At 49.9% G+C, this 21,865-nt stretch overlaps 1 protein-coding gene across 3 annotated transcripts in view; it reads right to left on the bottom strand.

Moving 5' to 3' along the window:
* The window catches only part of ARHGEF17 (Rho guanine nucleotide exchange factor 17), a 398,121-nt gene that overhangs the window by 79,253 nt on the left and 297,003 nt on the right, over window positions 1-21,865 (bottom strand). For all 3 annotated transcript variants that reach the window (XM_029602126.1, XM_029602128.1, XM_029602129.1), the window contains exons 7-9: window positions 21,520-21,570; window positions 8,518-8,627; window positions 5,921-6,006 (exon numbers count right to left, since the gene is read on the bottom strand). In XM_029602126.1, coding sequence (XP_029457986.1) covers window positions 5,921-6,006; window positions 8,518-8,627; window positions 21,520-21,570 — 247 coding nt within the window. The remainder of the gene's footprint in view (window positions 1-5,920; window positions 6,007-8,517; window positions 8,628-21,519; window positions 21,571-21,865) is intronic.

The following is a 21,865-nucleotide window of genomic DNA, read 5'->3' as shown; positions in this document are numbered from 1 at the left end:
GTTGCCAGTGTTTCCGAGTTCCTGTATCTTCAGCTGGTCTTCTCCTGCCTTGCCTTCTTCAGCTTTCCTTGCCTTCTCCTGCTTCCTTTGTCCAGCTCACCTCATCCAGCTTTGTCTCATTCATCTTGTCCAGTGTCTTCAGTGTGTCTTCATCCTCCCTTGGCTTGACTTTCTGGATCTTGACCTTCTGCCTGGACCTCTTCACATCTGTTTACAGCCTGCCCTGAAATTGGCCTGTCTCTGATTCTGTCTGCTCGTTGCCTGCCCTGACCCTGGTGTGCTACTGAACTCTTGCTCTTGTCTCCGCCCTAGGGACCTGCCTAAGACCTGTCGGCCGCCAGAACCAAAGGGCTCAACCTGCAGGGGAAGCGGCTGGTCTAGATGAAGCTGCAGTCTGTCCTACTACAGCCAGTGTTCACCAGCTGCTGACATAGGCCTCACAGGTTCGCCTATGAGGCTACGTCAAGTACGCTGCGGGCTCCCGCCAACCTTTACACTGTCCTTTGAAGTGAAATAATTGCATTCCCTTCTGCCTGATTATTACAGATTTTGCTTTGGCTTCTCGTATGTGTGCAGTTTATGATTTTAATGCTAGAGTTTTGAATGTTATGGGGAAAACGGCCTTGTATACTGGAAAAATAAGTTGACTTAGCATATTCCCTAACAGTAATGATACCAACTTTCTAAATTATGCAGAAAATGAGGCTTATGTTAAATTTTTTTTATTCAGTTTTACAAAGCGAAATACAGCAGGTTAACATATGATATATAATGTGTGCTGTTACATACCATATAATTGTAAACAATACTTTGCTATTATCCCCTAACAATCACACTATCCCTGCCCCCTCACCCCTGCGCCCCAGCCCTCCTTCCCCCCTCCCCCAATACTGAGAGGGTAAAGAACCAAAGGTCCTCCTGGGTAACGTTAACAGTCAGTAGACACATTCAGTAGACACATTTTCAGGCGATTGAGAAATTGACTTCTAGTAGCATGTGCCATGGACATTATATAGAGCATCCAGACGGCGGCAAGTTTTTTCCGGGCTCCGGTGGACATATGTCTGTTGGAGAGAGTTTCCATTGTTAAGAGGTGAAGAATGGAAGAATGCCATTGCTTAACCAACGGGCCTTTCGGACTCCGCCAGACCAGTAAAATGGCTTTGCAGGCTAGAAGAAAGATTTTCCCTATCCACAGAACTTGTGTTCGTTTTCCATGGAAGGACCGGGGAAATATTCCAAAGAGGGCTACAAGAGGTGAGCACGGTATGTTAAGTGCTAGAGTGCCACTCGCAAATCGGTAGACTTTTTTCCAGAAGGACTGAATAGCTGTGCAGCTCCAAAGAGAATGCCCCAAATGCACTTCTTTAGATCAACATTTAATACAGTCTTCAGAGTCTGTGATCTTCACCATGAAAGCCTGTCGTTGTGAGATATACATCCGATAAAGAATTTTATAGCGTGTCTCTCGTAAAAGGACATTGCAGGTAATTTGGCGGGCACTCGTGAAAAAGGAGATGAATGCAGCCGGAAGAATTGGTTAAGTTAGTTCTTGTTGCCATTTGAGCCGTGGTTCATCCAAGGCCCACTTCTTATGCGTTGATTCAAGACTCTTGAGTAGTACAAAAGGAAATGTTTTTTGGGCGCAGCAGGGTCGTACCACTCCCGAAGAAATTTTCAGATAGGGTTTGTAACATCCATGTTGCTAAGTGAACCAATAGAGTATTGAGCTTGGTGACAGTGAAGAAAGTCAGAAGGAGGTATGTCGAAACGCGTACACAATGCCTCAAAAGTGAGTAAAGTTCCATCAGCCTGGTAGAAAGTTGATATGCTAGTTATGTACTTCCGCTCCCATTCTCGGAATTTAGTAGCTCCCATCCCCAGGGGGAATGCTTTGTTGCCCCGAAGAGGGAGGTAAGGAGACACATTGGTGGGTAAACCAGCTTTCTGTAACAACCATTTCCACGTCTGTCACAGTGGTTTAAGTAGCAAGTCTGAGCTTTTGGAGCTGCTGATGGATTGTTCCACGTCTGTCACAGTGGTTTAAGTAGCAAGTCTGAGCTTTTGGAGCTGCTGATGGATTGACCCGGGGCATGTAGACCGTAGGTGAGTGATATGGGAGCCAGTAGATGGGCCTCCAAAGGGGTGTCAGAGAAAAAAAGAAGTGTTCAAGAGCCAGTCTCCAATATGTCTCAAATTTATGGCATGGTTGTAGACCTTGAGGTCAGGGAGGCTGAATCCACCAGCTGAGGCCGGCTGCATTAGTAACTTCAAGGCCAACCTTGGTCGCTTGCCTCGCCATAAAAACTGCGAGACCAGCCGCTGGTATTTAAGGAAGGTGGAGGATTTCAAAAGAATAGGTAGCACCCTCAAAACGTACAGCCACCTGGGCAGCACTGTCATTTTTAGCAAGTGGATGTGGCCAATCAGTGACAGAGGGAGGTGCCTCCAAGATGTTAATGTTGATTCCATTTTTTTCCTGCAATTTGGGAATATTTACATCATAAAGTTCTGAGATAACGGCTGGTATCCAAATGCCAAGATATTTAATCTTGTTAGTTGCCCATTTTAGAAGAAACCTCCCTGTCCATCTCGGTTGACATCTGGAACCTGTCATCAGAGCCTCTGATTTATCGAGGTTGAGTTTGAGACCAGCATATATGCCATACTCTTCAATAATTTTAATAGCTATAGGGAGAGAGCAGGTAGGATTCGTCAAGTGGAGCAGCAAGTCATCCACAAATGCCGCCGTCTTGAAAATTCGTTCCCCCATCTGGATCCCATCGATCTCCCGCGTGTCCTCCAGAATACGTATTAAAGGGTCTAGTGATAGAACAAATAGGAGCGGGGACAGTGGGCAACCCTGTCTCATACCCCGAGAAAGTGTGAAGTCTTGTGAAGAGTTTCAAAAAGGAACGTCCAATTCACTCTGTCAAATGCCTTTTCGGCCTCGAAGCTTACGAGGAGGGAGTCTAAATCTGAATGTTTAGCATAAGCTAAGGAGGCCAGAACTCTACGGACATTAGTTACCGCTTGACGTCCCTTGACAAATCCCACCTGCGGAGCATATATTGACTGATGTATGAAGGAGGACAGTCGATCTGCCGAAAATGAGGCTTAGAACAAGAGCTCTTCTAGTAGTGGCCCATATTCTATGGAACAACTCCTTAATATAGGGAAACAGTTAAGTAGGGAAAGGAGAAACTAGCAAGATAGGCAGCATTTCAAGACACCAAACTGCACTCTATATATTGCTGCAGCAGAAAGGCATATTCATCCTATTTTCAATATGGTCCATATTCAAAGGGGTTTTGAATCTCCTGCTCATTTGACTGCCTCCCACCCCCCGTTATATGTCATTAGCCAGCTAAGTCAGGAGTGGTTCGGGGCGTTCCAGGGCAGAGCAAAATTAACTGGATACTAGCCAGCTAATACTGATATTCAGTGTTATCTAGCTAAGCTAGCTGGCTAATTTTAGGACTACCGCAAAGCAGTCCTAAAGTTAGCTAAATAACCTTATCCGGTTAACTTTAAGATAGCCAGGTTTATGCAGCAATGCAGTCGCTTATACCAGATATAAGTTAGCCTGATAAGTTTACCTGGCTCATTTGGCCAGTCTCGCCACAGCAGGATATGGACCTCTATATAAACATAATTTTTCCTGATATGGGAATAAGTTGGGGGGCTGCTTGCCAGGATAGTTCACATACAAGAAGATAATCCATTTATTCCAGTGATAAAAAGGATGAGGGAAGTAGGAAACATACAAATACTTCAGCTATAAATACATTTTCAGGCAGTCTTTCTAAAAGCTCTATACCAGGAAGGAGAATCGGGATCACTTCTTGAAGGGCACGTCTTGCCACAGATATCGTAGAGGGTATTGAGAAAATTGAATTCTGAAACTATTGCAGCCATTAGCTCCACAATAAGGAGCCTTAAAACTTTGAAGTGCTTACTTCTGGTTATGCACTGAGGGAAGTAGACGTGCTCTGCTGAGTTCCCCGTGGGGCCTACTAGCTCTCTCCTGCCCTAATCCTCTCAATTGCTGATAATTTTCCCGCTATGGCGCTGAGTAGGGACTCCACTCAAAGTTCTTTATCTGTGCTCTGGGCAGAGCGGCGTTCTAAGCCCCGAAAAGCAACGTGAGGTAAATCACCAGAGCGGGAAGGGGTGCCTGTGACACCCATGTTTGACGAGGAGTCGGATGAGGCCCTAGAGACTGTCGCGGCCGGCTCTGATAAAACAGAGGGCATTTTAGAAGCATTCGTGGCGAAAATAACCTCTCGCCTTGATACTCGGCTGGGGGTTGTAGTGGACAAAATCGCCCAACTTGTGGACACAGTGCGGGACCACTCTGGGAGGCTAGAGGAGGCCACGACTCGGGTGTCTGATTTGGAAGACAGTGACATCTCTGAGCGCCAAAGTGGAAAAATGGGAGCAGCAGCAAATCTTAGTGCTCAGTAAGTTGGATGACCTCGAAAACCGGTCGAGGCGCAGCAACATCAGGATTACAGGCCTCCTGAAGAAATCAGGTTTGTAACATTGCAGATACTGAGAGCCTTAGATATGTATTGAAGCACGAACAATTTAAATATAATGTAATTTGGAGTCCATACCATTCATTTATTGCAAATAATTCAGATTAAACCACTGGCCCATGGTACTTTGTCCGTTCTAATGTTCACTGGTGAGACATGTATTGTTCCCATGTATTGAATCTGGCTCTGCTCTTTTGTACTGTTGTTTTTCTTGGAAAACCTTATAAATAAAAAGAGTTAAATAAAAATTTTAAAAAATACTTTAAAGTGCTTGGTCCAGATGGTTTTGCATTGGAATTCTATAAATCTTCATTGGGTTTTATGATTAGCCCATATTATATAATTCTTGTAAAAAGTAAAGACTGTACCAAATCCATTTTTTTTTTTGTTTTTTACTAATAAAGCATATATTGCACTAAACCCCAAGACTGGAAAAGATCCATAAAATCCCAAATTATACAGGCATATCCCACTTTTAAAATATGTTAAAATTCTGGCTAATAGGCTGGGGCAGAATATGCCTTTCCTTGTCTGTCCTAATTAGACAGGTTTCATTCAGAGCAGATACTCTGCAATCAAAGTATGGAAATCGATTGCTGCAATAGAAACAGCTGGAAATTTAAAGAATCAAGCACCCATACTCAGTATGGATGTCAAAAGGGCATCTGAGAGGATGTCCTGGCCTTATCTGATTTAGGGCTGCTGCTCTGGCAGTGCCTAGCGCTGCAAATCACTCTTTATCTCTCAAGCCACACGTCCACCAGTGCGGGGGTGATACGCCGCAGCTGGCGACACCTTCCTTGTGCTGAAAGCCAATTGAAAATAAAATAAAATGGCGAAATGCCAAAAAAAACAAACAAAAAAAAAGAAAATGCAAGGCATTACCCAGAGTAACATTACGAGTCAAGACCCTTCTTTTCCCGACAACCCGCCCTTCCCTGTTGCGGTGAGCCTGAAGGTGTCCTTCTAAACGCAGCCGCCAGGGCAGGCCGTGCCGCGCGTGAGCCCCTACCGCCTAAACCGCAAGGAGAACGAGAGCGGTCTGGCGACCCTGGAAATCCCCCAGCGCTCAGCGGGACTCCCCGGGAAGAGTAAATAACGAAAAGCCCACTGCAGCGGAAAGAGAATCGGGACCCGTCTCCTGGAGGGAAGGGAGGCGCCGGGGGCGACGGCCGACAACCCCGTTCTAAACTTTCCGTCACCTGCCGAGCAGGGTGGCGCCTTACCTGGGTTGTAACCGCTGCTGCCCAGGCTCTGCGCGCAGCCGGCGGTTACCCAGACATGGCTCCGCTGACGGGTTTTGGGGTTTTTGTGTGTGTGTGTCTTCAACGCGTGATGGCTGTCACGGAAGTACAAGGGTCGAGCACAGAGTTACCCACCTTTCACAATGTCCACGTCTTCCAGGGGCAGCTTCCAGAGGAGTTTGTACTTGCTGGATATGTCTATGACGCTTCCCGCAGTGTAGCTGAAAGGGGAAAAAAACCCCATCAAATTAACCACGATTCCCAAACTGCAGTTCCGCACTGCGCCTCTAGGTGGAGCCACCAGGTGCGGTTTTTTTTTTTTTTTTGCTTTTAAAGATAACTCCTGGTGCCGGGAAGCAGCAGAATCAGTGTTGCCAATTTAGGAATTTTGTTGCTAGATCTGGTGACCTTTTGAACTAAATGGAGATTTTTAGAACCGTGAATGAGAGAGGGAGCTAAATGTAGCTATTTTTGGACAATTTAGCTACAAATCTAGCAACTTTCTCACAGCTCTGAAATTTCCATGGGTTTCCCTACTCATGGAGTACATCTAGAAGCAGGAAGTGCAAGGGCGTGGGACCTCCTCTGGCACTTTCCATGCTGGCTGCTCCTGCCCTTTCTCCCCTCACTATTCCTCAGGACAGGCTCTGCCATGCTAGAAAGGCCAGGCCGACTTCAGAGAAGGGCAATGCAGTGGGCCATGGACACAGTGAACGTCCTGAAGAGGGAGGATCCTGTGGTGCCCCTGGTTAAGCCAGTCCAAAGGGAGGGGACGTTCGCTAAGTGAGCACATGAGCAATGGTGGAAGTGTGTGTGGCAGAAAAATACACAGTGTGTGCCTGAGACACAACGTGGCTATGTCTGAGTATGCGAGAAAGCATGTGTGTATGTCTGAGAGAGTGCGTCACTGACTAAAGGAGTGTGTGTGACTGAGAGAATGCAATGTGTCAGATCTGAGAGAGCAAGAGAGTGTGTGTGTGTGATCCACTCCTCTTTCCCCACCAATCTCAGACTCACCAGCTATGCTGATTTTAGCTTCTTTTTACCCAATCTGGAGATTTTTCTCAGTGGGCCGGATTGCTTAGTGCTAATGTCCCAGACCCTCACCACCTGCCTACAGACTTGGGTGAAGCGTGACTTTTTCCCACCTGCCGAAGTGGGGGAGGGGAGAGGAAAAGCTGTGCTTAATTTCAGAGCCGGAACGGCAAAAGCCAGGGAAATCTTCCATAAGCAATCAGCACGGTTGCCCATAAGATTTAATGACCAATTGTTCCTCTGACTGGTATCAATGATTTTGGGTTTCTGTACATCCCTATTTCGTATTCCTAGGACCACCACAGCCTCCCCCCGCTGAGAATGTTTCTGCGGGCACTCATGAGGGTCTTACAGGAAGGGTGATCTCAGATTACCGGAGGTTTCCAGTGGGACAGGATGGGAGGAGGAAGGGAGAGCTGCCTGGGTGCTAAGTGTTTAAAGTGATTATGAGCTAGGGAGGGGAGAGAGGCGACACGGTTCTGAATGGGGTGGGTACAAGCATTCAGGACTGGCGCGGTCGAGGGAGCGGGGGGGAGTGCAACCTGAGCCTTTGCACAGCGCCAGCGTTCGAGGGGCTGGCACCATGATCAGCTGGCAGTGGCAAATCTCAGAGGGAGGGGGATGAAGGCGAGGCACAACAGGAGAGAGAAGGAAGAACGGCCATGCCAGGAACTGCAGGTTACCCGGGACCATGGAAGACAGGGCACAGGGCAGTTTGCTGGGTGGGGATGGTCTGCCTTTCCAGCTGGAATTCAGATGGATAAGGGCTGAATGAAGCTGGATAAGCCATTTAGATGGATAACTGTTACATTATCCGTTGAAATGGCATTTGAATGTGGACCTCTACGTGTGATGGAGTGGAGAGAGGGGAGGGGATTTTTGAAAGTATCCCTGTAAATTCACATGCACTTCCGTTTTTCGCAAACCCACAAATTTTCAAAGTGAATTTATGAGGGGGGTAACCTGCACGGAGCGGCAGTTACTACCATAAGAAACTTGCTGGGCAGACTCTGGATGGACCATTTGGTGCTTTTCTGCCGTCGTTACTTTGTTACTGTTTCAAACATTCGGGACAAAGTGGGCAGGTTAAAAGTACCTGTGAAATTTTAGCCCTGGGGCAGGAAGAGACTGAAGGAGGAGAGCAAAAGGCGGGGAAACAAAGTCCGAGAGCCGCACGCCAGAGAAAAAAAAATGAAAAGAACTCTGAAAGCTTCTCTGATCCAGGCGGGGAAGTGCTTGACTTTCACTGCAGGAACGGCCGGTCCAAACAGATTCCTCGCCCCCACGGTTCACAACCCGCGATACGCACGCCCACCATCTGCTGGAGTCAGGGAATACTGGCGGGCCGAGCTCAGCACGGAGGCCTCTCAAGGGGTGACGTCGGCAAATCTGTTACTCGCTGTCTCCATCTGCTGGTCGGTGGATATAACCCATTCGTCTGGACTGGTCTGGCTGGCTGATGAGAAACTGTTCTTCAGTGGTAACGGCTTTTGTTGCTGCTTTACGTTTCAGCCCCGTTTTCTTCCTAACGGCACTTCCCCGAGATGATTCCGGGCGCCTTGCTGACCGCGGGCCAGTCGGGAAGCCTCTTGCAAAGTGGCGCCTGCTAGGGCTTCCGATTCTCAGTGGATGATGAAAGCTCCCATCCCCCAGGATCGCCGGCAGCCCCCCCCCCCCCCCAGGAAGAAGTTACTTACATGCTCATGGAGCTGCGGCGGAGGGAGCCCGATTTCCGCTTCAAAGTAGTGCAAACCAACAAGTCCGTAAACAGGAAAAGGGAGCGCTCCTTCTTGCCACCAACCGCCTTCTGTATCACAACGGGGGGGGGGGGGGGGAGAGGGAGATGAGAAAGAGATAATTAGGACATCAGCAGAACATCAAAACTCAACGACAACGAAGAGGAACCGGAAGCTGATCCAAGGAAACACATCCACCCCAGCAGGCCGGACAATGAGAGACGGGGACTGGTCAAGGGTCCTGCGATGAGGCCGCGGGGGCCTCCCTCCCCCCCTCCCCGCAATCATTAATTTCCAGAAATGCTAAGAATCCCCAAACTTCTCGTTAGTTGCACTCTTCATCGGCCAATAGAATTCTTTATTTGGCCCTTCCTTCCTGTTTCAACTTCCAATAAAATTTCCAAAAAAAAGGGAAGGCACCAGTCTGTCCCAGCCACCCCCTGATCTCCCTGCCAAGACGTCTCATCCGTCGCATGGTGCAGAGAGGATTGGCATGGGGCGGGCAGGAGACGGGGGTACCGTCGACAGAAATCACTTTCTTTTCAGTAAAACAAAAACAAAAAAAAAAATGCGACCAGCGAAAACCAAAGTGCCCTTGAAGTATTTTACGCAGCTTAGAACGGCACCGCAGGACTGGATTTGCTTCGGAGGGCAGAGATTTTACGCCATGGAGTTTAAGGAAAAAAAAAAAAAATCAACCCACGCAACCACAACCACGGATCTTCGCAACTAAAAATTGCTTCTGGTTTTATTACTCGGAGTGTGACGGTTCTGTTACAAAAAATACCTTCTAAAATGAAGTCTTTAACGTCGATTTTAAATGATTACTCGGAGCTGTGTTTTCCTGCAGGTCCTCTTGTACAACAAGGGGTTCCCAACTACAGAGCTGGAGAGGAGTCGGAGAGGGGGGGTTGGGTAGCCTTGGAGGCCTTAACTGGCTGGAAGGGTGCTCGGGTGACACAGACGGGTCCGGAGGGCTGCGCTATCTCAGAGGAGATCTGAAGGAGCAGACATGACCACAAATCTGCTCCTTCCTGTCGCCCACGTTACCCTCGCTGCCCCAGTCACCTCCGATGCAGCATCCCCCTTGCCACTTTTTCTGGGAGGACCCGCTCTCTCACGTGGCCCTCTGGCCTGCTACAATTCATTTCATGTCTGTCTTCTTTTCTGCATACAGCAGGTGACAGAGCCGTTCCACGTAGGGGCTTGGAGGCCGATAGTCAAAAGAGAGCCGAACCACCTAAAAGAAGTCGCCTAAGTTATATTCCCTAACCTGGGCACCTATTTTCAGCCAAACCTGGGAGCTGAAGGGGGTCAAAGTTCAAAGGGCTTTGCCCGGCCATGTTCGGGACCCAGGCGAGCAAACCCTGTGCTATAAATTTCCCTCTCCCCTGAACATTTACATTTGAGCCAGAAAAATGCTCTAAAGTTAAGCGGAGAAATGCCCCAAAAAACACCCCCCTCCCCCCAACACACAAAGTGCCACTGCTGCCCCGAATCACCCCCACCCCCTTCCAATAACTAAAAGCGACACCCGGGATCCTCTCCCCCCACCCTCCATCCGAAAATGAAAAGCAACGCTGCATCCATGATCTTACCCCTCCCCCCACCACCTCTTAATCCCCTTCCGAAAAAAAAAATAAAACCAAAACATTTTATGGGCCCCCAACCTCCAAACCCATCCCCATTCCTTTCAAATTAGAAAAGAAGGGAAAACTGGAAATCTTGAGGTGGAAATCACGCACACTCCCCATCCCCCTGAATGTGCAGATAGCACCCATCTCCCTGCCGACCTGGACCCTCACCCACAAACCAATGCCAATCCTATGTAGAGGAAGAGGCAGGGGTCCCTCCTGCCCCCCATGGACTAGCTCCTTTACCCTTAGCTGAAGGTACACGGCGAGTAGCCGAGGTCACTCTTCCCGACTAACTCCAGTCCAGCGTTGAAACCTGGCGCCCCCTCCTCCCACTTTTCAGCTCCTCGCTGCCAAACATTCCGGCATTTCAGATCCACAAAGCAGGATGGCAGCTGCCGGCAAGCTAAGGGGGGGGGGGGGGGGGGGGGGGGAAGGGGAACACCTGGACCAGGACTGCAGCTGGCTGAGAGGGTCTGAACTACAGCTGCCCGGGACTGTAACCGGCAAGGAGCAGCCACAGTTACAACCTCAAGTGGAGCAGCAGAACAGGCCACCTCAGGCTTACAAGGAGGCCGAGGTAAACCTGCGAGGAGCGGCCATGCTCATAACCCTAACACCACCGAACGCGCTGGGGACAGACAAGAGAGGGCAGTGCTGGAAGCAGGGCGGAGAGGATGGGAAGGGAGCCGGTGCTGGGTTTAGGATGGGAACGTACATGCTCATCTGCGTCCTTCTCGGCCAGCATTTACTGCGTTACTAGAGGGTTCACAGCTCTGCGCTCTGACCCCTGGCTAACACTACAAAAAAAATAAAATGCGATACACGGGCGCGCCCACCTAAAGCAAAGGTGCAGTCACTGAAAATCCCAGCTGATAAAGAAGCCACAACCTGCTTCACTCGTCTCTGGTGGCCAGGCCGCCGTCTGCAATATGCCCTCGGGGAGATGGTGCGCGGGGCGCACCGTGAGAAGCACAGCAGAGGAGCCTTTCACAAGCTAATAAGCAAAACACAATTGTCTCTTAATGAGCAGGAGCCAAGGTGATCTGTGGTCGCCTGCTCCGGCCCCAGGGGGGGGAGGAGGGACCTTACCACGGGCCTCAGATTAATTCTGAAGATATCACCCACTCCTAATCAGCTCTCAGCATCTCTCTCTCTCTCTCTTACCAGTTCATTAATAAGAGATGCAAGTCTTGAGTAACCTTTAGTTACCTGAATTCTGAGCCAAGAAAAACAAAAATAAAAAATCAAACCCAAACCATCACATTAAGACAAGCTTCACTAACATGTGATGTGTGCAAATTTAGCCATCTGTGGAGTATATCAAGTGACAGTTGTTAGAAATCCAACGGCATCGTGGCCAAGTGTAACTGGCACGGTCCCCCTGACAAGGCCACCCATGGCACTAGGGCAACGCGGAGAGCCATAGCATCTGGAAGCAATCGTTCCTTCCTTAGGAAAACTTAGATTCTCTAATGTAACTGAGGGGCTAGCACAGTGGTATTCAGTCCCGGCCCTCAGGATCCACCAACAGTTTGGGTTTTCAGTATATTCTTAATGAACATGCATACTGCCTCCACCATATGCAAATCTCTCTCATTCATATTCATTAGAGATACTGTATCTTGAAATTCCGACCGGTTGGGCTGGGTCAAACAACTCTCGTTGCACTACAGTATTCAAAATAGATTTTCGCTTCAAAAAGCACGGGTGACTTCTAAAAAATCTGTGTGCCCTAAGTATGGGCCCCTAAAGTGAATGGTTGAGGTAGACAGTGCTTAAGTTGGCGTCACAGAGGGCAGTGGTAAAAGGAGTTCACTCCGAGGGAAGGGGAGTCACCAGTGGTGTGCTGCAGGGATCGGTCCTCAGTCTGGTTCTAGCAATGTTGCCGAGGGGGTTATCGGGAAAGATCTGCCTTTTTGCAGATGATGCCAAAACCTGAAACAGGGTAAGCACCTTGAAATGTGTGGAAAACATGGGGAGGGATCTAGTGAAGCTTGAAGAATGGTCTGGATTCTAGAAGCCAAGATTCAACGCTAAAACCTGCAGAGCCATGCTTATGGGTTGCAAAACCCCAGGAGAGCTGTACAGCATAGGGGATGAAGTTCTTAAAAGCACACAACATAGAAGTAGGATCTAGGGGTGATGGTATCCGATCATCTTAAGCTGGCCAAACAGGTAGATAAGGTGATGGCAAACTCCAGAAGGATACTTAGGTACATAGGGAGAGGAACAGCCCGGAGGAAAGGAGTGAGGCAATTGCCTCTGTATAAGTCCCAGATGAGACCACTGTGTACAGTTCTGGAGTCCGCACCTTCAAAAGGATATAAACCAAATAGAGTCGGTCCAGAGGGCATCTACTAAAAAGGTGGAGGGTCATCAGAAAGCATATGGGGGCAGACCCATATCTAAACATATGCACTCTGGAGAAAAGGAGATATACTTTGAGCATTTCATATGCCTGCATATACGTTTTAATAGCTAAAAATGATAGAGACCTTTGAATTTCAAGAAATAAATCCCACAGGAGGTGGGGCCTCTTTCAACGGAAATGAGGCTCTAGAACGAGGGGTTCATGGGATGAGGGTGAAAGGAGTAAACTCAGGAGTAATCTAAGGAAATATTACAAAAAGGGTGAGAGACTCATAGAACAGCCTCGCTCTGCAAGTGGAGGGGACGAGAAAGGTATCGGGATTCAGGAGAGCATGGGACGAGCACAGAGGATCTCTGAGGGAGAGCTGAGCAGGAGACGTGGATGGGCAGAGCTGATGGGCCCTGCGGGTTTTGGTTTTTTTTTTATCTCCCATCATGTCCCATGTATTTTGGATGGGCCATCACGGGGCCGTCGCTTCCACGCACAATTTAATCTTTCCTGTCGCGGGCACTGCTGTTTCGCTGGGCTGAGAAACGAGAGGGCCCCAGCTGCAGTCTATGAACCACGAGACATTCAACGGGGTCAAGCCCAATGCCTGATGGCACTGACGCGGACATCCAGCTTCACAGGCAGAGGGAATTAGTTCATGCATTTCATGGGACAGCTGATGGTAGCCATTGGAAAATGGAATTTTAAGACATGGAAAGTAATTGTACTTTTTTGACTTTGGTGGTAAAAATTCAACAGGCTTCTTCTATTCGATGACGCCCAGTGGGACTCACTGCTGATCGGCTGAGGGAGAAGCTCCGTTTTCTAACTTGCAGTAAATCAAGTGCAAAAAGCTGCTGCCTTGCTGATGGTACAAATGAGTCTTACACTAGTACTTTTTTTGTTTCTGTTATTTTCGGGGGCTTCCAGCTCGATCAGGAGCGGCCTCTATTGGGGCGATGGAGCCGTGGGTCTTGATTTGCGACGACACAGGGGATTTCTCGCCACTTTTCTACCCCGCCCCCATCGAGCCTAGCCATTGCAAGGATGGTCCTAGACCAGGGAGCTACAGACCTCCGCTCCCTTCAGAACCCAATACGGGCTGGTGACCTGAACCCGACCGCAAGGTGTCCCTGGCAAGCCACGGCTGAGACTCCCTCCCCCCCCCCCCCCAAGGCTGCCCGAGGTGCAAAGGCTCATCCAGGGATTTGAACTCTGGTCTCCCGCCTGGCCCAGTCATCGTGTGGTTTCGTCTGCCTACGAGTTTTCCCTTTTGCGAATCTCACACACACCTCTGAATGGGCCAGCCCCGGGGGCTTAGGTTGCAGCCCTGTGTGCTGTGACCCAGGGTATCTGGGATAGGATCTCCCTGTCCGTCCGGGCCCAGTCTAGGCAGTGCGCTGAGGAAGAGCTGCACTCGGGACCAGGCAGCGAGGGAAGCTGGCTGCCATTATTCTGCTTTGGAGGGGGTTTTTTCCCCCTGCCTCCGAGCTTGGGGACCTCCACTGCCCCCCCACCCCCCTCTCTCCCTGTGCATACAATTTAGGGAGAGGGGCAGCGGAGGTCCCCCAAGGAGCAAATCCGAGGTAAAAAGATAAAAAACACTGACAGTGGAATAAGGACGGGGGGGTGAAAATGCTAAGGATACATCCCTGGGCCCCTCCACTGAACAGAGGTTTCAGGCAGCTGCACCAAGGGGAAGGGGGAGGGGGAGATTGCAGCTTTCAACGATAAGGTGACAGGAGAGCGCCACATCCTCGGGGGAAAGGCTAATTCCCTTCTGGTTTTCATCCCTCTGCATCCAGTGATGCCCTCCTTGGAAAACATCAAAGTACATGAATAGGAAGGGGACTGGCCCAGGGCTGTCTGACACACACCCCCCCTTATTCCATGCTCCGACGCACTTCTCTAATGGCGTTTCCAGAGCTCGTCCAGAAACGGGGGCCTGTAACCTCGAGGAGAAGGCGCGTTCAGGTGGCTAAGTTCCTTGCCATGCGCCGCATTGAGTTTTCTCCTAAGCAAAAGGCAACCACAACTGTTGCAAAATCTGAAGCGGGCAAATGTAACAGGGAATGAAGGCTGACAGGAACAGCAGGCGGGAAGCCGCATCTGGCACTGGCTGCCGGCTTCCTGCCCACAGCTGGCTAACATCCTGTGCTCCGCGGCTCGCTCTGCAGACGGCAATGAAGCACGAAGCTCCCGACCGCTCTCTGCCGACGAGGAGAAAGAACTGCTTATGAATAGAAACCCGAGGCACTTCGTGGCGTGATCTGCGCGCCGGTGTAGTTAGGCGCCGCTGCGCGTGTTAAGCGCAAAGCCACAGACCAAGAAGCCCATGGGCGAGCGGGCCACGTACAGCCCCGAGAGTAAAACATACAACCCGAAGCGAGGAGAAAGGGGGAACCGAGACCAGGACCCAACACTACTGGCTTCTTTAAGCTCTCAGCTGTCACCCCATCTTGCCACTTTCTCCTTTTCCGTGGCTCGGTCAAATTCAGGAGACAGGTGGGAGGGAATCGGCGGAGCGAGCAGCGATGTGGCAGGTGGCACGGGCTCTCTCTCTCTCCAGTGGAGAGGGCCGTGGCTGGGCGGGGAGTGCAAGCATGCACCAGGCGACCGAGCAGGAGGGCCTCTCAGACTGACACCCCCCCCCCCCCCCCCCGATCTCCTCCTGTTCTTCAGTGACCGCAGTCATGGAGGCTTCGAGGAGGGGGGAAGGGTGCGTGAGGTGCAGGTGGGGGCTGCTAAAAGCGAGTTTGCAGCACGATCCGCGCAGCCCTTCCTGTTCCTTTGCTCGCTCCGCAGGTGGTGCCGGGCTGATGAGCTGGCATGACCCTCCCCTCACAAAATCACCACCGGCCCGCTCACAACAGGATCTGAGCGGCCTGGCTTGCATTTCAGGTTTCAGTGCCACAATCAGGGGGTAATCCTGTTACAGCCCACGTAAGAAAGGCTGCAAATACAGGCATAAGTTATACCACCTGAAAGGGATCCCACCAAAACCACCTGCGATTTTGTGCGCGGGACGTTTCTGAGGAAATTTACGTGCACACTTTTGAAAATGTGCTAGTGCGGGAGTTAAGTCCAAAGCCTAGGAACGCCTCTGCCAGACTGGGTAAATGTTGTTAAGTTTTGTAGGGTTTGGGTGCACCCTTGGACACTGTGGCAGCTGACCACGCCCACAGGGGGGGGGGGGGGGAAATTCCCATGAGGGGCCACAGGTCAGGCTCAGCTCCGGACACATAAACACAGATTAAATCTTTTATTAGACAGTTTATGAAGCCACCAGAGGTGGCGGTAGTGAGTAGAAGATGGAGCCCGGCTGGGCGAGTATTCCCCAGGGCGCTGGAACAGCGGTTCCTCCGGTAGCAGTGCTGTAGGAGGAAGAACTGAGAAAGTGAGTACAATAAGACATTCACAGAGTCCCCAGTATGGAGAAGCCCCGAGATAGGAAGAGCTGGCCCTCGAGGAGCGAGTACCAGATCCTTGGAGGTAGAGAGACTCGATGGCAAAGTACTCATACAGCGGTTCCACGTAGGAGATGGCACTGGCGCTGGAACGGAGGCAGGGCCCTCGAGGAGCGAGTACCTGGTTCCAGGGAGACGGCTCTGAGGAGTAGATGGTAGTAGTACTCACTGATGGTGTCTGTAGCGAATTCTTCCAGGTAGAAGAGGAGAAGGACACAGGCGGCGAGTCAGGGAACATGGGCCCTCGAGGAGCGAGTACCGGTTACCTGATAGCACCTGAAAGAAGCAGAGAGGCCCCCGAGGAGCGGGTACCTCGTTAACAGCAAAGAGTCCAAATAGAAGTTGGGGGCAGAGTAGCTGGGTACGGAGAGCGAATCCCATCCGTAGGAAATCCCTTGCTAACTCAACGGCTAGCAATAAACAACAGTAGGCTTAAATATCCGGGCAGCGTGACGTCATCACAGGGGGACGCCCCTGAGGTTCTCTCCATAGAGGAAATAAGAATGAGGGCCGCGCGGCTCGCGCGCCCTAAGGTACCTGAGGAGCATGGCGGGAGGCAGCGCCCAAGCCGCTCCGGGGACGCCGGGCAGTCGCCGCGGCAGCCAGACGTCCACAGGGAGCAGGAGGAGTCGCCGCAGAAAAAGAAAGGTAGGCGGAGTGAAGCCGTCGGGCCGCGACGGTTGCAACAAATGTTCGCACGTACAGGGCACAGCTGTGTAAGTTTAACCACACGCCGGGCGGGCCACAGCCACAGGGAATGCGCCGTTTCAGCCGCAGGAAGGCCTCTGAAAAACGACCCTGCCCTGAGCTGAGGCTTCGTGTTTACAGTCTGCTTCAGACTCTGTCCGGTCCACCACAGCAGAGCGGAGAGCCGGGCCAGCCAGAACATTTGATAGCCGAGCTGAGTCAGAGCCCGAGCCGCAGCTTTGAGAGCCAAATGGAGGGAAGTCAAATTGTAAAGCCACAGCAGGCAATCCTAGCCAGAAGCGCAACGGGCTGCACTTCAACCTGTCTGCAGGGCTCTCCCTTCTCTGCCCAGCCCATCCAGAGCCGTGGCCAGGCAATGTGGCGGCTGGGGCCCAGTGAAAAACTGCACCCTCACCCATTACACAGCACCAGGAGGCTCTGTTAAATGCCCAGGGCAGGTGCAAGGGTATTAGGCAGCCTAGGCAAACCTTACAGCCGTGCACCCCACCCCCCCACCCGTCACGCCATCCGCACACACAATTAAAAGTTATGCATTTACCATAATAGATTTTACATGAAAAAGGATACGCGAGATGCAGTCTTCTGAGGTAAAAATATCACTTACGATATGAATATTATATTTATATGCACTGCTGTGGTACCAACCAGAAAACCCTGCAAAAAAGCAAAAACCCATATGGTATTAGGTCTACTGTAACGCGCCGTGCGCACAGGCTTGCTCCTCAGAAAGGCACGAGAAAACAGAATTACAATACAATAAACTTTCTATATCAAAACAGCACTAACTGACAGCATTCCAACAGCAACAACCCTACCTGTGGAAAGGCAACACTGCAAATATTACAGCAGGCCCTAAAGTGCCTATACACCTCCTATTAGGGAAACAGAACAAGCCACTAGAGATCCCTATACAGAAACTACGCGCTAGCAGAATACCTCCCACCTCAGTCACAAATGCAGGACACACAGACCCTCAAATACAGGAGAAAGAAACCATAAAATATAAATAGAAACGTGCAGATGAAAACTGAACTGTAAACCGCAACAAGCCAAATTCTGTATGCAGTGCACCAATGGAAAAACAGAAACATTACCATTCCTCATAAAATATCAAACAATAAAATTAAGAAATATAAATATGAATAGTAGTCAAACTATATCAATAAAAAGAATAATTCAAAATAGCTAACAGAATAACATGCGTATACAAATTTTCTGACCACCAATAAAATATTTCCAAATAGACACATCAAGTAATACCCTATAATTAAAACTAATAAGGACTATTAAAAATCCCCTAATCTCCATACTTGGAAACCTTTGATGTCCAGATGCCCTAAGATTGTCATGGATTAGCAGGCAAATCTTCTCCTCACTTTCACATCCCCACGCATACACATGCTCTCTCACACACATATACTCTCTCTCTCTCACACCCACATGCAGGCTCTCTCTCACACATGCGCATGCTCTCTTTCTCTCTCACACACACGCTCTCTCTCACACCCTCACTCACACACTCCTCCTTTCACTCACTTTACCCCTCGTGAAGCTGCAGCAGTCTCCTCCTTCAGCCCCCATGGCATATGGGAAGACTACTTCCAGCCACGGGGGACAATCCAGCTCTGGCCTTGTGCTCCTTCCTGCAGGGGAGGCCACACTGCTCCTCCTCCTAAGGTCCTGCTGGCCATGTTGCCAATCCAGGTGGGGCTGCGCCACTCCTCCTCCTAAAGCCATACTGCGAATTCTGGAGAGGATGTGCTGTTTCTCCTCCTAAGGCCCCACTGGCCATGCTGCTAATTCTGGAGGGTTCACACTGCTCCCAATAGCAGTAGAAGGTAACATCTTCCCTTCTGCACCGTTAGCGCTATGCCACCCTTTGGTATGGTCCATATGGCCTATGACCGAGGCCATATGGACCAAAAGCATGCTACAGCTCTGATTTCCATGTCCTGCCCCTCTCTCACCTCTCTCTCCAGGCCTAAACTGTCTTCGCTCACTCTCTCACCCACTTCCTTATGTTCTGTCCCGTTTTGCCTCCTCCTACCAGGAAGCTCAGTTGAATAAGTGTGAGATACATAGCGTAGGGCCCAGAGAAGTAGCTGCTGGTAGTGGTGGAGAGTGGGTAAGAGGGGAGAGAGGTGGTGCTGACTCAGTTCATATGCCAAGAGGGAGCCAGGTAATTGGTTCAAGCTGGGTCTCTGCATGCTCTCGAACAGTGCACTGAAACTTACACACTGAGGACAGTGTCGGGACCGTACAATATTTACACTTATTTAAATATAATTCTGGATTTCTACTCCACCTTTCATGGACACGTCAAAGAATATTACAGAGTTTTAAGTGATTGGGAAGGCAGTTGTACATGTTGGAAGTTGGTATGCAGGTGAACCGTCAGGCCAGAAACAGCCATCATGTCCTTAATAAGGAGGTGACCTTAATAGCAGTGTGTGAATTACACAGGTGACGGAGCTGTGTATGGGCTTTGGGACATGCAAACAATGAAACATTAATATTAGCATCTCCAAAGTCGGCAGAAGTGGAGACTCCAGAGGCGATCTGAGGGAGCGTTTGCATGCATGCCAACATCTGAAAGCTCTTAAGAGGGAGATTTGGAGAAGATCAGTGGAAGACGTCTTTATTCCCCTGTAGGGAGGGTAATTTTCAATAGTTTGCATAAGTCATCCATGCATTAGGTCAGCGCGTCAGAAGTTACGGCTGTGTGCTGACAGTCGCACAGCTGATAAAATAGTGCGCTCTCTCCATTCCAAAAACACATTTATATGCACCAGTATACAGACATATTTTTAAAGCAAGGATCCCCACAGCTTGTGCGCCATTTTATTAAAAGTATGTACATATATTTTACATGGGAAATAACCGTTAACTTGTGCACGTCATAACCCTCAGTTTATGCGTGAAGGCGAGAGTTTTACGACCTATGCGTCTACTCCCCTTACTTTTCATTACCGATTCGCTGACACTTCCAGCAGGTCATCCAAACCCCCCCATCTAACCCTGCAGCTTCCCCCCCCCACCACCGCTACTTCCCCCTGACCTCACATCCAAACACTCAAGGGCGACTCGAGTGAGAGCATAAGTTACACCCATACAGCTTTCAAAAAAACGTGCTTATGAGCAATCTTCCGAAGCCTGCCCTGGAATAGCCTCTCTTTTTTACTTGTACTTCCGAAGCTCTGAAAATCCGCTTACCATGCACAAGAGTTACATACAGGCTCATATCTTGATTTTATCCATACAACCCCCACAAAACTCTGAAAATGAACCCTGACACGTTATCTTGTTTGCTAAGGAGTCGGGGGAGGTGTGATAAAACTACTCAGGGGAAGAAGAGACACCCTGAATTAAAAAAAAGACGCCTCTTGGTGTCAACCGGAACCATTTATTTTTGTCTTAAGGTGGAAATCTGTTCACTGGGGACAGGACAGAGACCACCACTCCAATCACACAGGTCAAAAAAATGGCTTTCAGATGACCTCTGGCCACTAGCAATCCGAGCTGGATTTCAATCAGAGACTCATGAATCGGGTCCCTGTGAGACAAAAGGCTCTGGGACTCTTGTGCCAATCCACCCAACCATCTCGAAAGGAATGAAATGCCCAGGAATTCGGGCACTTGGGGAAGGCAAATTTCAAAGTGAGTTGCGTAGGTAATAAGCATTTCACAGAAGTTGACCGGCCATAAAAACACCGCCCTCCCCCAATGGGGCTCAAAGTTGGTGCCTTCATCTACAACGTACTTACACTGAGAGGAGGAGTTGTGGGTTAAGTCATGGGGAGAAGATAGCGCACCTAGATCGCATTTCCAAATCTACATCTGCTACTTTCAATGAAAAAAATACCTGCAGACAAAACAGGCCCCCAGTGTCCTTGGATATTTTATAACCTTAGCAAGTTTCAAAGGGAAAGTCTGCACATTAACTTTCCCTATGAAAATTGAGGCAAATTCTATGGGATCAAAAGGACCCACAGACAGCTTGAAAGGGGAACAGAGGGAGTGGAGAAAGTGTCCCACCCGCGAGAACTTCCTCAGATGCACAGGATGCATCCCTTCCGGGCCTCAGCCAGCCAAGGAAACTCTCAGACCCGTCCCAAACCCGGACAGGGAGTGCCAGTCCCGGAGGGGGCCCACAAGCAGAGCTCCCAAATTATGGAAACGAACCTGGTTCTCGGCTCATGGATATCCACCGTGCAAACCGGTATGATGTTTGCATACTAATGCCGGTATATAAAAGCGTTAAATAAATAAATAAATGCCAGATCCGTCTGCGGCACCTGGAGGACTGCAGCTCACCGTCGTTGGCTTGGAATGACCCTAAATCCGAAGACTCTCCAAGGGGGGGGGGGGGGGAGGCAATTTCCAAAAGTGCCCGCATAGATGCAAAGTCCACGGCTTTGCCTTTGAAAATTGCCCATAGAGATTCGCACCTCTTTCTCTAGCGGTCACTTTTCCCATACAAAATAACGTGTGCAGATTTGAAAACGTCATCTCCATGAGTTATGTTCCTCCCTTGACCTCAACACCCCCCCCCCCCCCCCCGGGAACACCTACTGTGAAAGCAGGCAAAGATATACATATGTTTAACCAGGCAAATGCCTTTCCCCAGTACTAATTACATTCACAGAACAGTCCCAGGAGATCTCTCCACGATCACTGTAGGGAGTGGAGCGATGCGCCGCCTTCACCACCGGTAATCAGGAGATGTCGGCATTTGATCACCCAGCAAGTCAATGGCAGTCACACCCGATACTGAGGGAAAATCAATCCTTACCATTTCAATCACCATCTCCTGGCGCAGGAACTTGCGGAGCGGGGCCTGGAGCTGCAGGAAGAGAGAGAAAACGCTCATCAGGGACAAGGTCCATCTGCAGACTGACGGGATTCGCCGGGGAAAAAAACCCAAACAACCGCCTAAGCAAGGTCCAGCTAAGAAACGCCACAGGGACACAAGGGAAACGTTAGCCTACCCTGCAAGATCTTAGAAGGAGAAAGAGGAGGAGCAGGCTCCAAACCAAGAGAGATTCTAATGCACACTAGGGTACATTTTCTAATGCATGCATGGGTCTTCGGCGTGCAGAATAAAGGGGTCCTGTGCATGATTTGCCTGCATGCACTGA

This window comes from Rhinatrema bivittatum, chromosome 5 (genome assembly GCF_901001135.1).
Source record: "Rhinatrema bivittatum chromosome 5, aRhiBiv1.1, whole genome shotgun sequence".
Lineage (NCBI taxonomy): Eukaryota > Metazoa > Chordata > Amphibia > Gymnophiona > Rhinatrematidae > Rhinatrema > Rhinatrema bivittatum.
This window is presented reverse-complemented; position numbering and strand designations above follow the sequence as displayed.